Here is a 16,129-nt window from a genome sequence, read left to right on the forward strand (position 1 = left end):
TAACAGCAATTACAACAACACTGTGCGGTAGAAGGCATCAGTTCATATACACCTGCTGCAAGACTTATCGCAACAATTGATTCTTGTCACTTAAAAGTGAGACAAGTCTACTCGTAGCTCTTTTGGAGATTTAAAGGCTATCTGTTCGTGTTTATTCAATAAAACCGGCAGATTGTGTTTTAATGATTGCAGTTTGTGTTGAGTGCGAAAGTATGGGACTAACCATGGTTCGGAAATTTGAGTTAAAGAAGGAGCAGCTTTATGTTGCAGCATGCAATCGAACGAAGAAAACTTTTGCTGTGATGCTGAGAAAAATAGAAAGCATGTAACAAGCGGTGCTCATAATGATGGTCAAATCTAATAATATTGTATTTTACAAAGGGATGTCCTGTAGTATACTGAGGATCAATATTAGCTATGTAGCGAATCTACCTAATTTGCGGAACTATTATCTTTTAAATATTAGCTCTTGTGATGCTTGCCCACACCAAACTGCAGTAGCTCAAGTGCGGGGCAAATAATGTGTTGTGTAAGTGATGTTTAACTTTTTACTGGGCAGAAAAGTACAACAACGCGACATAGCTGCACCCTCTGGAGAGATTTGTTTTTGCAACATGGTTGACATGAGTGTCCAAACTCAAATGGCAAGAAAAATAGACACTGAGAATTTTGTGAGTTTCCACGAGGTCAATATTTTTATCTTGAATTTTTAGAGAATTTTCCAGAATGAATTTCTTATTTCTGACTCAAAATAAAATAGCTTTAGTTTTCTGGGTGCTTATTTTTATACGGTTTAATTGAGAGAAGACAAACAATTTTTCCAGTACATCATTACAATGTAACCCAAGGGCATTGGGATCATTACCAGAAATACTTCTTCCAGAAAGTGTTCTCTATCGACGATTATATTATTCTGTACTAGTTTGTCGCTATTAGCGGGAACACTATGGAGGTCTTATGCTTTCTAGTTTTTCCAGTAGAATATTATACTAAGGAAGATAAATTTCAATACCCTGCTCGTAGGAATACTGACACTGAAGGTGTTCGCGCACGTAACTTGACTATAAATGTCAATCACAAGAAATTCCGCTCAAAGGTGGTCCCAGTCCGTGTGTTAGAGTAATTTACCATGTTTCCGCACAAGAACTATTCAGCCGAGATCAGGCTGAATTCTAGAGGCTGAGTGCGACTAGCCTTCTGTAAAAGAGCGGTATCCCTCACTATTGTCGGACTTGATATCATAGAGTGGTGGATAATTAGGTACTGGTTGACCATTGTCTCAGCTCCATATCGTCGACGCATGGAGCCCACAATGTAACCCACACGTATTCGGTTGCCACCAACGTGACTCGAGATTGATTATTTGCGCATCCCGCCTTCTGTCTGCGCTGAGGGTGGATTGCCGCCGTTCACCATCTCTCCCAGCGATGGTGTGCTAGTGCACCCCACATGCTTAACGAAATTGAGCGAATGAGCTACATGTCTTAAATCACATATAGTGACCTGCGTGTAAGGATTATACTCATGTAAGCGAGGATAGTTAGAGGGGGACACGGAAATTGTGAACTATCTTGGTTAGCTACGATAAAATGTTACTAAATGTTACAAATGCACGTTTTCGGCATCAACATGTTCAAGAAGCAATGATCTGTGTAGTTAAACTATTAAATTTCCTTCTAGAATCTTAGTGCACGCGGAAATAAAAGTTCACCTGCAATTTTACATGAAGACAGGTTATAAAAAAGGTTAGGACTGCGCGAATAGGACAGAGCAGCAGAACGAGGAACGAAAAGGACAACACTGCGCCTGTGTTGTCATTTTTCTTTCTCGTTCTATTGTCTTGTTCAATTCGCGCAGTCCTAGCCTTTTTTTCTACAATGAACCAAATAGCACACAAGAACGTGCTACTACATTGCATGACGTTTCTTACAAATACAACTTCCAAACTTGTTGCTAGTGTTCATAGGAGAACAAGCAGGTTTATTGCACTTCGCAACGTCTGAGGATTATTGCGCAAAAAACTGAATAATTATACGCTGCTGCCAACAATATGCTGTTTAGGTACAACAATTTTTGTTCTACAGCCCAAAGACAGCGTACGATTCTTTGGGATTGATTTCCGATGAAAAATAAAATGTACCAGGCGGTACGACCCGGTCGGTACACTGATCTCATCTGGTATATAAAATAGTGTTAAAGATTTTTTTCTTTTTATATAACTATTCAAACATCTTCCAGGCTCTCCATGGAAGTTTTGTGTTAGTGAGACGGAATGCGAAATTTTGAAACGTTGAAGAAAAACAAAAATTGAACTAAAACGGTCTACAATTTTTAACACTAAAATAAGCAGGATACACTACAATACGGTTTATGGGGATTCATACTCCCGAAGCGACAAAGGGTATGAGGAACGCCGTAGTCCGAAAGCTAGGGTTCTTTAACATGCACTTAAAACGCACAGTACATGGCTTTCTAACACCTCGCCTTCGTAGAAATACGACCGGTGCGGCCGGGATCGAACTCCCGTCTTTCGTTGTTCCATCGCCTGTCGCCTCAGCTCTGTATTTAGCTAATTTTTCCTAATTTACCTAGTTTTATTTGAATATTCGAGGACGGCAGCATCTTAAAAGCGGTACTGTCCCTACGGGAAGAGTACGGCTGCTCCGGTGCCGAAAAGCCTAAAGGGACCACGCCATTCAAAGAAAGCTGGCTCGGAAGAGGCGGCCATGGCTTCCCAGGCTGTGGAGCGACCAGAACATGGACTCGACCACCCGTTCAGCGAGACCTCATCGCTTAGTGGGGCTGAGTCAACGATCGTGGACGGTGATGAGTCAGTGGCCGATATGGCTGACGTGGCCAACGAGGGCTTCAAGCTGGTGAGTCATCGCAAGCAACGAACGGTAGCGATCCCGATAGTGGTTGAGCCCACAGAAAAGGGGGTTGATTTAAGAGAGAATAATCCCATCTTACTTTTCGCGGCCATTCAATCACTGCTTGGATAAGCTCCAATTCGAAGTCGGTTCACCATGCACGGGGCTCTTCAGCTGGATGTCTCGACGGAAGAGCAGGTTGACAAGCTCCTGCAGAGCTCTCAGATTTTTGGCATCAAAGTTAACGTGCGGTTGCCCCATTCCTACATGAAGAACACGTGTGTTATTAGGGGGTACCAAGGTGGTATTCAGAGCGCGACCTACTTGATTATCTCAAACCACAAGGTGTGCTGCACGTGAAACTACTTGTGCGTCGTGTGGAGCCACCAGGAAAAGAATGGGCTGCGAAACCAATAAACTCTGTCGTGTTGACATTCGCTCCCAACTCAGAGCGCCAGAAAAAATTGGTCTGGGATTCACAAAACACGCAGCTGCAGAGTTCACTGAAGTTCCTCCACGGTGTTTTAGATGCCAACGGCTTGGGCACGTGGCCAAAGTTTGCACAAAGGATCGACGCTGTAAGCGGTGCGGAGGCGACCACGACTTTAAAACCTGCAGGGCAGATTTTGCTTGCGCCAATTGCGGTGGCGATCATCCATCGAGTTTCGGAGGCTGCCCCTTCCATGTGAGCGCTTTGCACCGTCGGATGACCTTATTTCTAGTCCAAAACCCCCACCGACTGAGACGCCTGTCCCAGGATTAGACGAGTTCCCAGTATTGGACTCTGATGTTGTTGCGTTGCCCAACAATGTCCCTAAGAGACCTGAGTCCAGCAAGACGCCAAAGCCCAGTGCGCGCAGGACGACTGTTCGACCTCCAGCAAGAAGTGTCCATGTTCCTGAGCGGCCGGATCACAGCCAAACTTCACGGCAAGGGGGACCCTCATATGCACAAGTGACAAAAAAACCAGCTACTGCGGCCAAGAGTGCGTCCCCGTCGGCATCATTTGTCGACGTTGTAAGTGAGTGCGTTGCGCAAAATAAGGAGCTCAAAAATCAAAGTATGTCTGACCTTCTTCATGTTTTGTTTGGGGCCCTTGCGTTCACATGTTCCAGCGATGGCGCCTGGTAACCTGAAGAACCTCCTATAGCTGGCGCTTTCTTTTGAGTCCCTAATTTCCACCTTCGCAGCAAACTTCCTTGCGAACTAAAATGGATGGGGCTAAACCTCGTGGATCTCATATGCACCGAAAAGTGCCGTTTATATTGCAGTGGAACTGCGCTGGGATTTTAACTCGGTTAGCTGAACTGAAACTACCTGCCAAGCGGGAGTTGTTTGACTGGATATGTCGCCAATAAAACTGCAGCATAAAGTCATTTCCTGCAGGAAGTGCTGCGCTTTACATAAGAAGAGAAATTCCACATGTTTCTCTAAGCGTTGCCGATCTTTGCACGGATGACATTGAGGTACCGGCTGTGAGAATATAGCTCGGCTCTCGAACCTTTTCTATTGCATCCGTGTACGTGTCTCCGCGGAAGAAGGTAGCATTAGATTTGTTTCTACAGCAGCTCTGCGACCGGTTCCCAGCACCTAGAATCATCTGCGGTGATTTCAATGCCCATCATGCCGTTTGTGGTGACAGGAACACAGATACCCGTGGACGCAAACTTCTAGAGGTTATTGACAGTTTGGACCCGTGTGTTGCCAATGACGGAAGCCCCACTTTTTTCCGGCCTCCAGCCTCAACGACAGCTTATAGACCTGACACTGCATTCACCTGACGTCCGCGTGAGTTGGTCAACAGCGCCTGACCGCAAGAGAAGTGATCACTATCCGATTTTTGTGTTTGCTGTCGACTTTCGTATGCATGGTTCTAAAATTAGCAACGTGGTCAACTGGGACAAGTACAGAAAGCACCTAGAACGTGTTTCTGGTGATGTTGTTGACAAAATGCTTTCTAGTAAGCTAGCAGCAACTACGGCGGTCAAGTTACCTGATCATTTTCCGGCCCCGGATTTAAAGCTCAGGTACCTTTGCGCAGCAAGAAGAAGGGCGGAGCGCCTACTCGTGCGGAAGAAGGACGACAGGCAACTGAAGACGACCTTCAATAGGCTAAATTCTGCTATTAGACGGCACAAGAACAAGCTGTACAGGTAGCAATGGGCCTCATTCAGTGCTAGTTTGACTGTGTTCTCACCGATAACGAGAATATGGCCAGTTATTGGCAGCCTTGCTAGAGAATGTCGCCCTTCAAAGCCTTTTGAAGCTCTTGCAATACGCAAGGAAAAACCTATTGCGTGGTTGGCAGAGGAATTTGCAGACGCACTCGTACGCGCTGATTCTGGAATAGATATATATGCACCACCTGCTTCCTCCAGGTCTTTCATGGACGTCCCGTTCGCGCTTCGTGAGCTTCAGACTGCGCTCACTGGCCTGCGGCGCCGGTGTTCACCACGTCCCGACGGCATAACCAATACAATGCTGAATAATCTGCCCTTGCAACTCTTAAAGGAGCTCCTCAACTTCATCAATCGAGTTTGGGAGACTGGCGATGTTCCTCCGTCATGGAAGGTGGCACATGTAGTTCCAGTACTGAAGCCTGGCAAAGACATGACAGACCTTGTCTCGTATCGCCCTGTGTCATTGACCTCCTGTGTAGCTAAGTTGATGGAGAAGCTGGTAAATGAACGCTTATCATGGTGGCTTGAGGACAGCAAGGCACTGCCATCATGTATGACAGGATTCCGCCGAGGTCTTATTGCCCAATATAGCGTCTTAGACTTGATCAGTCACATTGACACCAGAGAGCTTTCGGCCTTTCCACCTTACCCATTTTTCTTGATGTTGCGAAAGCTTACGACAGCGTGCTTCAGAGCTCCATTCTAAACAGTTTGCAAGGCATGGGCATACAGGGCCTTATGTGAAGATTCATTTTCAAGTTTTTAAGTGATCGCGCGGTTCGTGTACGGCTAGGGAGTACGTTAAGCACTGAAAGGGTTCTATCACGATGTGGGCCTCAAGGAAGTGTTCTTTCCCCTACGCTCTTCATCGTCGTAATGGCTGGCCTACCCGATTCGTTGAAAAAAAGTTGCAGGCAAGTGCGTATGCCACTTTATGCTGACGACATCTGTATCTGGATTACTGGCTACCAACACAAGCGATTAGCCCTGATAGCTCGACAGGCTATACTTTCGGCACAAGCTTACCTTCGAGGTGTGGGGTTGTCTCTGTCAGTGGACAAATTCGGCTTTATTCTGTTTCCAGGTGTAGGAAGACGTCAAGCGCGGTTGAAGATAGACCTCGGTCACTCTTGCATCCGCCAATTCAACCACGCGCGTCTCCTGCGCGTCTCCTGCGCGTCATTATTGACTCCCGTCTACAGTGGAGAAACGCTGTAGACGCGATTGTTTCATCTGTATCTTCTCGTCTCAATGTGATCCGTAGAATTGCACGTGAGCAATGGGGAAACCATCCTTCTTCAATGGTCAAACTTCATGAAGCGCTGGTGGTCAGCCAGATAATGTATCAATTACCTTTAATTTCCTCCTCGGCATCACAACTTGAGCGTCTCGAAGCTGTCCACAGAAAGGGCCTAAGAAGAGCCATTGGAGTTCCCCAGGCGGCTGCGAATAAGGCAGTACTTCATGAGTCCCTATCGAAACCTCTTAGCCTTATCGCTTCTCAGAGACTATTTATGCATCTTGACCGCTTAGGAGAGACGGTAGCTGGGCGATCCCTACTCCAGCGGCTCTGCAAGAGATACGAGTCGAAGGCTTACTTGGCACTGAATACCCTTAGTTCTTTAGGCATTAATGTCTGAAGGCAAAGGAAACGATTGGAACCCCCCTGGTCTTTTCCGACCCTCGACTGTAAGGTCACAATTCCCCATGTGAGCGCAAAGCGCTGCTCTCCTTTGGAAGCAACGCGTTCGCTTGTACTGGAATACTTGGAAACAGATTATGCCTGCCATCTTCAAATTTTCATGGTTGGTTCTGTGGACAAGTTCAAACAAGCTAGCGCAGCGGCTTTTTGCATTTCTTCTTTGGACTGTAAGTGGTCCGTACGCTGTACTGCTGTCGTATCCTCCACAACGGCTGAAAGTGTTGCTATTGATGCGGCTTTATGGAAGTTAGGGTCTTGTCCGGCTCAACCTGTTGTCATCCGAACTGATTCAAAATCTGCCCTTCAGAGGTTAGAGTGCGGATTCCCTACTGACGCCTTGTCTCTAAGCTATCTGCGCTTGGTGCAGAATCTCCACAGCAGAGACTTTACTCTACATTTCCAGTGGGTGCCCTCTTACATAGGAGCCAACGTTAATGAGGTGGCAGACAGTCTCGCCCATAAAGCTCTCTCAAGGATTCCATCAAAAAAAGTACCTCAAGATGGGAAAAGTCTCTGCAGGAAAACGGTGCTCGATCACTTCAGTACCCTATGGAGTGCGTCCCACAAGCCATGTGTGACCAAGGGACTGAGAAGATCTCAGGCGACCCTTCTACATCGAATTCGCACGGCCTCTGCTCGCACTCCTGCATGGATGCATAAGACCTGCAAAGCATCGTCTCCGCTCTGCTCTTTATGTGGTGTGTGCGGGTATATCGAACAATATATTATGTACTGCCCAGAGTACAACGCGGAAAGGCATGTGATGTTCACTTCCTTCAAGAAGACAGGAACCCGTCACAGCACAGTGCAGGGCATTGTCTACCCGAGTGGAAACCAGACATGCAGAAGGGAAGCTGCGCGCCTTCTTTTACCATTTCTGCAGAACACGGATCTTGTTTTTAAATTGTGACAGCAGGAACGGACTATGGCCTACTGTGATTGAATGTGTGTGTAGATGGTGTCTTCCGGAGTGGACTACTTTATACTGTGAGTGAATGTGTGTATGGAGTGTGGTGCTACAATGGCCTATGTTCTACTGTGACTGAATATGTGCTTAGATGGTGACTTCTGGAGTGGACTGGGATGTGAACTGTGTGGATTGATTGGGTGCATAGATGGTGACTGCGGGAGAGAATGTGTGCTATTATAAGAGACTGTGCGCTTAGCGGGGTAGATGCGGCATTGTTAATATCGAAGGGACGCAGCGGTGGAGCAATTGCCGGCAGATAAAACAAGGCTAACCCCACCTTTAGCATTCAACACCTTAACCGGGGATGCACTACAATAAATAAACCCGTTACAGAATATTTAACATATCAGAGCCCAGATCAGGAGTTGTAATATAAGTAAAGATCACAATCGTGTACATTTCTTGCATTCGTCTCAATAGGTTTCGGCATGCGAGCCAACCTGGATGCTCTCTCAAATTCGCCAAACCTTCGCCACCTGGAGGTGGAGGCGAAGAGGAAATATTTTCTGTTACGAAAAATGTCGCGGTTCGACGGTTCTTTCGGTAGACGACACGATAGCGCTGGAGTCTCTTCACATGTGGCGTCGCACGTAAGGAGACGCACAAAGGGCGAATAGCCCATGGACGAGAGCGTAATTGGGATCCGCTGGAAGAACGGAAGTATCACAGAATCTAGGGAAGCGCGCATTGGTTTCAGAGCCTTATCGGATCAGCAAATAAGACGGCTTTAAGAAATTAGCTAAATGCTCTAAACGCCGTGTGGCTGGCTTGCCTCACTGTTAAGCGCAAACGATAGCCGATCGTCAAATCGCATGCATCAGGTAGACGCCAGAAGCATTGGAACATGCAGTTGAGGCCTGGAAACGAATGCATGCGTGGCCGTCTTGTAGAACATGCAATACCGTGACTCAGCTCGACTTCGCCAGCCCGTCCGAACTGACCATTTTTTTAAATCTTTCATGCTTCACTTTGCCCATACAAGAGTTCCACACCCTGGGCGTTTCAATAATCGTGTTTCCGAGGCCATAGTGTTAATGGGCATTTGGTGGGGCTGTGCCAGCAGCCCGAATTATTCAAATTTGCGGGGGTTGAGGTGCAAGAATAAGCGTTTATTTAGTTGGGTCGAATTAACGATCTTTTACTGCATAATGTTCCACCTGCTGCTGCTGATTTCACAGATGTAAAATATTCCTCTTTCGTGACGCCGCAAAGTAGGACTAGCAACGAGATTTTTTTTACAGAATTTCAAATGTTTTTCGCAAATATAATTTAATTTCCGTATATTTGAGGAAAAATTTGTAAAATCCTAATACGGGTCTAAATTAGTACATTTTACGAAAAATTAGTAATAGTGGGTAGGTAAGTTTTCGGTGGAAAAACATACACAAAAAGAAAACTATAAGGTAAGGTTTCAGGTTTAGCTCATTAATCCGCGAAAACAGTTTGTGCTTTTGTCCAACCATATCGCCGTGAGTATGGCCGAGGATGCTACATCGTCAGCCTTAAGAAAGTCTAGACATATTCATGAGGATCGTCGAAATTTTAACGTGCCACCCGTCGCCTCTGCCCCATCGCTCTCTTCCTTCTACCGCCTATCCCAACTGCCAACTCCCGATCGGGGAAAGTGGGAAAGAGAAGAGAGGGCGGCAATTCTGTTGAATTTTGTTTAAATAGAGCAACTAATGAATCTCTTAATTAAGCGAAATAAGTTATTCACAAATAATCAAGGTCATGCGGCTGATGCTATGGGTTCGACGGTAGAATGCAGGGCTATAGGAGAAAAGTGAAGCTATAAAAGATTTCCATATGAAATGATTAGGCAAATCTGCGGGCCATTATACTTTCAAGTGCGACAGGATCTCTGGTATTAGTAGTGCAATCTGGAACACTATTCCGTTTTCTGACATTAAGATATTTTTATAATTTTTATTTATTTATACAAAATACCACTAAAGGCATTCAATTTGAGGGTATTACATAGGGGGGGAGGGGGAGCGGTACAGGCAAGAATCAAAAGAAATAACTAAGCCAAAAAATTCAAGAAACTGAAAACAAAAACAAATAAAAGAATACAAATCGTTTTAATAAAAATACAAAACCGACATAATTAAGCATTGAAGCATAAATGGCAAGAAACAGAAACATTAACAGAGTAAAATTAATACAAGTTATACAATGTCTATCGACAACGGCATAAAATAAAACAACGAGAATCATTATTAACAGAGCTAAAGGACAAAAATATATTGCACTGGTAAGTTAACATTGTACTAAAAGATGTTACCCAAGTAGTACTGGCAGATATTAGTTTAAAAATTTCTCCGGATCAGTGGTGGTAGCAACATCTGAAAGGAGAGCGTTTCAGTTGGTTATAGTGCTTAGAATGAATGAATGTGCATAGTGAGATGTACGGCATGACGAGCGCTTAACTTTAAACGGATGTTCACGGCGGTCAAAAATGGAGGAAGGCAAAGAAAAAAAGCCATTATGAAGCGTTGGGTGATGATACAGTTTATGAAAAAGCGATAAGCGTGTCACCGTACGACGGAGATATAGATCTTGCAGATCAGCGCGTTTCTTCAAGGCTGCGATGCTGGAATGACATGAATAAACAGAGTAGATGAAACGAGCTGTGCGAATATGATTCGAAGTTATTTATTAAATATGCGTGATGAGGGTCCCAAATAGCCGAAGCATTTTCAATTTTAGGTCGAATAAGAATGGTGTAAGCACGTAATTGGAGGTGAGAGGGAGCATGCTTTAAGTTATGTTTTAAGAAGCCTAATGACCGATTAGCAGATGGAAGAATAAGGGTAATGTGGTGGTTCCATGTTAGGTCTGAATGAACGTGAAGACCGAGGTATTTATACGTGGTCTAATGATAGCATTAGAGGCCCTGTTCTCGAGACAAACTAGCGGCCGTCCGTGTCATAAAAAAGCAAGTGGCCCACCCGCCGAGGTAAGGAGCTGGAAATCTGCTCAGCGGTATTGGAAACCTGCCGAAGATGGTAGGTGGCAATCAAATTAATTCAAATATATACAGTGCAATTGCCGCCTATTCTACGTGGCACTGCGCATTAGCTTCTTGGTAGTGAGATTGATCTGAGCAAAAATTGGCCTCACGGGAGCTAGGGAAGAGCAACCTGGCTTTCACAAACCCCACCAGTGGCAGTGTTCGAAGAAGCCACTTGCCGGAGCAGGGGCGCGTCGATTAATCGCAGTACCACTGTCGCAGTACTGGTATGAGGACTCCCGGCTGTATATGAATCTATTACAGATTGCTTGAGTGGGTGGGTTTTCTAACGTTGCCCATTGCACTCTTCAGGGTAGGTTAAGCGTCGTCCCAGTAAGATGCTGCGATAATGGAAATAAAGTACGCATATTCTGCTCCCGTAATCATCATCATCATCAGCCTGACTACGCCCACTGCAGGGCAAAGACCTCTCCCATGTCTCTCCATTTAACCCTGTCCTTTGCCAGCTACGCCCACCCTATTCCGGCAAACTTCTTAATCTCATCCGCCCACCTAACCTTCTGCCGCCCCCTGCTACTGTTGCCTTCTACCCGAAGCTCCTAAGTTCCCCATAGGGAGCAGCGGTTATCGTTCCTTCGTACTACATTCACTGCCAATTCCCATTTCCTAATCTTGATTTAGACCAGGTTTTCATTAACACGCGTTTGTTCCCTCGCCCACTCTGTCCGCTTCCGGACTTTTAGTACCCCATGTACAAAAAAATTATCCGGCGTTAGAACTGGCGACCGTTTGACGACTCGCAGCCGGAACGCCCGGAGAAACCCTTCGGCTCCAGGAGTCTAGGTGGGCTACCGTGGTCACGTGACCTTGTGGCGTCATCTTAACCTGTCCACCGGATAGTGAGAAAACTGACAACCGTGGCAGGTGGTAGTTAAATGGTCGCGAGACGTTGGTTGCAGAGAGCAACCTGGGCGCAGAAGCACCACCGGTGGCAGCACCTGCCTTTGCAGGGCAGTGGCGCATCGCATAACCTCTCAACCTCTCCATTAGGAGTGCCATGAGGACTCTTAGCGATCTATGAATCTAAAGTAGAGTATCAGCAATTCCGCATAGGCGGCCATTGACCCACTAACGTGCTCGCGGCATACCCTTAGGGCGGAGCCGTCGTGTCCCTTGTAGTTTCTTTTTCACTTAAGCTCGTTTTCATTAAATTTAATTGCAGTCATAAAGACTACTAGAACATGAAATACGTAAACAGATTTCAGAATTTCTTGAAGAAAAAATATTTCGTTTAAATTTCACCATGGCACGACATTACTAGTTCTCTGGATATGCGCTCCCAGCTTGCTCATTATTTATCCATCTATACCGTCGTATGTGTATGTCCACATATCTATAAAGACGTATATATCTGTGCCTTCGATGTCGTTTTTCACACTAAACGTGTTTGTAAGCTGAACACAATTTTCAAAGACCCGTCACTAGAGCAATGGATATCAAATTTTATACTTAATAGCACAGAGAATGTTTCCTTCGTCTACTGTTGATCTGAAACTATCAACGTATAACCCGGTGTATCACAGTGATTATTCTTACCACACCCTAATGCTTCGCCCCTAGACATTCTTTCTAAATGCGTTTGTAAGACGTTGATTTTGCAACGCATAGTCAAATGAGGTACTCTGGGAATCACCGGCTACGAAACGAACAAAAATAAAAATTTGTTTTGAGGAAAGGAAACAACGCAGTAACTCTTTCACATTACTAGGTGGACACCCGAACCGCGCCGTAAGGAAGAAGAGAGGGAAAGAAAGGAAGAAATAAATAAAGAAAGAAATAAGGAAAGACAGAAAGGAAGAAATAAAGAGAGAAAGAAAGAAGGAAAGAAAGAAAGAAAGAAAGAGAGAGAGAAAGAGCGAGAGAAAGAAAAAAAGATAGAAAGAAAGAAAAAAAAAGAAAGAAATATAGAAAGAAGTGCCGTAGTGGACGGCTCCGCAATAATTTCGACCAGCTGGATATCTTTAATGTGCACTGACATCGCACAGCACACGCGTTATTCCGTTTCGCCGCCATCGAAATGCGGCCGCCGGGGTTCGAGTACGAGTACTCCGCCTCAGTACCCGAGCGCCTTAACCACTGAGCCACCTCGGCGGGTAAACTAAACACATCTTTTTCATCTTTTGCTCATGGTGTGAAACTTGGCAAAAAAAATGAATTATGAAAAATTTTTCTTAATGCCATTTTACTGTCGTAAATTGGTCTTTTTACCTTTACTGATTACAAAGCCTTTGAAACATTTGATTTATTCCAAATATCTTGTTGATCTCTCTTTTAACTTCTGTTGGTTGAAAACATTAGAGCAATTTTTGACCATGCAATCAGGAGGCTGGGAACACTGAACACACTCTGTATTGCTCGCAAGAAACTAAATTGCCAACTTGCAAAACAATCTCTAATCCTTCCACTTCCGGAGTATGGGACAATATCTAGCGTCCGGCCACCGTGGAGGCTCAGTGGTTTTGGTGCTCGGCTGCTGACCTGAAAGACGTGGGTTCAATCGTGCCTGCGGCGTTCAAATTTTGATGGAGGCGACATTCTAGAGGCCCGCGTACTGTGCGATGTCAGTGCATGTTAAAGAACCCCAGGTGGTCACAATTTCCTGAGCGCTTCAATACGACGTCCCTCATAGCCTGTGATGCTTTAGGACGTTAAACCCGTAAACCAAACCAGTATAGCATCCTATTAAATACACCTATGTCAAAAGTCTTGAATCTGTCCAATGTACAGCTGCGCAGTTTATTTTCGATGTTATGACAAAATGTTTTCGCCGTCATCGACCTTTCCTACATGATGTCTCTCCGTCCTTTGTAATCATAGCGGCAGTGAGGGTTAAAAATATTTTGACAGCCTTGTTCATTCGTCCCGACCGTTTTCATGTATTTCGTTAGTGCGCACAGTTTTCTGTCCTTTTCTACTAGGAACTATAACTATGATTCCTTGCAGGTGTCGCCTATTAACTCCTTCACAGATGCGTTCGAATCCAGTTTCTTGCCTCGCGTTGTTGCGCACTGGAATTCATTGTGCGGTGATGCCCGCTCACTGCAATGGAAACATTTTTTGCGTATCGTACCAAGTGTGTTTATGCTGTTATTATGCTGTTAACTGTATATTACGCCTTTTTGTGCTTTTTCTCCCCAACTAAAGCAACAGCCCTGATGAGGCTGCAGTAAATGTAAACACAGCCTGTGTACCGGAATATACGATATATATATATATACGAATATACGGAGTATACGGAATATACGAATATGTTATAAATGCAACCAATTTACTTGGCCCTATCTTTTGGCACAGTACAAAACGCAGGAGCATGGTGAGTGGACAATGTGCAACGACTCGGCCGAGTGCGATGTCACCATCAACTACGGCCGGAATGAGAGGTTGACAAGGGGATACATCAGGCTGACCCCCCGCCACGGAGTCCAGGTCGGCTCGAAACCAGTTCTGACAGAATTTAGACGCAATAACGCTAAACTGGTTTGGGTCCGCGCCTGCAACTGTCATGGATGCGGAAAACAGAAATCGGTCGTAGTCAACAAGTACAGGCAAGGTTCGACATCTTATATTTATAGCGTATATAGAGTAAATTTTAACCACCCTCTAAATATGAATACAAGAAACGTTAATGATACGAGTAAAGCTCATGACGAGATACGCCCACACGTCGATTAATTAAAAATATCTCCCGCATTACCCGCTGCTGGGGCGCTGATAATCAAGAACATAATCTACTATGCCCGCGCTCTGCAATAAGGAGCCGTAATAAAGAGCAGGTACCTTACCATCACGACCCAAGTTTAAAATGCGCACGAAATCACATGATGGGAGGCGACTGATCTACGTCAGCACAATGGTTTGTAGACTGCACTTTTACAGGATCTCGTCTTTGAATTTAATTTCTACTTCGATTTTCGTTCTGCTGCTGTGTGTCTTCTGGAGAGAGGAAGCTTCTCGAGGGTGGAGGCGGATGGCGCGGAGGTCGGTGGCCCTTCGGGAGGATGGAGGTGGAAGATGTTTCTTTACGTGAATACGTAGAGGCCCCGAGTGACGGAAATATCTGGACTGATCGAGAAAGTGGTTGCTGCAAAACACGCACATAGATAGCGCCAGAGAAATCAGCGGTGCATTGGAAACCGCTGAATCTTCATCTGTTGCGAGGCAGACATGCTACCACTACACCACTGAGGCAAATCCGTAAGGCTTAGTTAAAACCCGACTTCACATGTATGATTTGAGCTGTTTCACATATTGATTGTGATTGTGAAGAGGGAAAAGTGTCCATGTCTGCATGGGCACAAGGAACGGCAGTCGCGACACACCCCTAAAGGCGGAGCTTAGAGTCCCCCAAATTTTTACTGGCCTGTGCTCTGAGGTAACACCTGCAGAGGGTGCTGCGCAGGAGGTACCTTCCGGCCGGAGAGGTGCCCGCCTCGCTCCAGATACCTATGGGTTTGGATGAAGGCTTCGCACACAGACACAGACCGGTGCATTTTCGCCGAAAAAGACTATACCAGTACAATAGTAGAATATTCCTCGGAAGCATTTTAAAGCTATCTGAGTGTTTCGATAAGCCACCACGCTTCCGTAATCTCTACATTTTTCTCTGATTTCTCATTTTGGTGATATTCATCATCACCATTATCACCAGCCTCACTACACCCACTCCAGAGCAAAGGCCTCGCCAATGTCTCTCCAAAAAGCCCTGTCCTTTGCCAGCTGCGCCCACTCTATTCCTGCAAACTTCCTCACCTTATCCGCCCACCTAACCTTCTGCCGCCCCCCGCTACGCTTGGCTCCTCTTGGAATCCGTTCCGTTACCCTTAAGGACCAGCGGTTATCTTGCCTTCGCAGTACATGTCCTGCCCAAGCCTATTTCTGCCTCTTGATTTCGACTAGGATGTCATTAACACCCGGTTGTTCCCTCACCCACTCTGCCTGCTTCCGATTTCTTAACCTTACATGTATCTTTTTTTTTCATGGCTCGCTGTATTGCCCTGAACATGAGTTGAACCCTTTTCGTTCGCCTCCACGTTTCTGCCCTGTAGGTGAGTACCGGTAATATACAGCTGTTGTAGAGTTTCTCTTGAGGGATATTGGTAACCTGCTATTCATAATCTGAGAGAGCCTGCCATATGCTAGGCTGTTGAACATTGCTTTGGTTTTCTGCTTGTTAATTTTTAGGCCTACTGTACTGCTCTGTCTGCCTAACTCATTCATCGTTATTTGTAATGATCACTATTTGGTGACATTATTGGCATCGTAATACCCACAAGGATCACTGCGGAGACTTCCTAGGCTGGGGCGCTATTTCGTTTAGGAGAAGGCAAACATCAGCGTCTATCAAAGCGGCGTTCAAAATAGTGCAGAAGGCAG

The 16,129-nt window shown here is 45.5% G+C and overlaps 1 protein-coding gene across 1 annotated transcript in view; it reads left to right on the top strand.

Annotated features, from left to right (window-relative positions):
• LOC144103525 (uncharacterized) overlaps nucleotides 1-16,129 on the top strand; it is a 48,498-nt gene that overhangs the window by 25,630 nt on the left and 6,739 nt on the right. Inside the window, exon 8 of the mRNA XM_077636223.1 lies at nucleotides 14,051-14,306. Within this exon, the coding sequence (XP_077492349.1) occupies nucleotides 14,051-14,306 (256 nt within the window). The remainder of the gene's footprint in view (nucleotides 1-14,050; nucleotides 14,307-16,129) is intronic.

This window comes from Amblyomma americanum, chromosome 9 (genome assembly GCF_052857255.1).
Source record: "Amblyomma americanum isolate KBUSLIRL-KWMA chromosome 9, ASM5285725v1, whole genome shotgun sequence".
NCBI classification, from domain to species: Eukaryota; Metazoa; Arthropoda; class Arachnida; order Ixodida; family Ixodidae; genus Amblyomma; species Amblyomma americanum.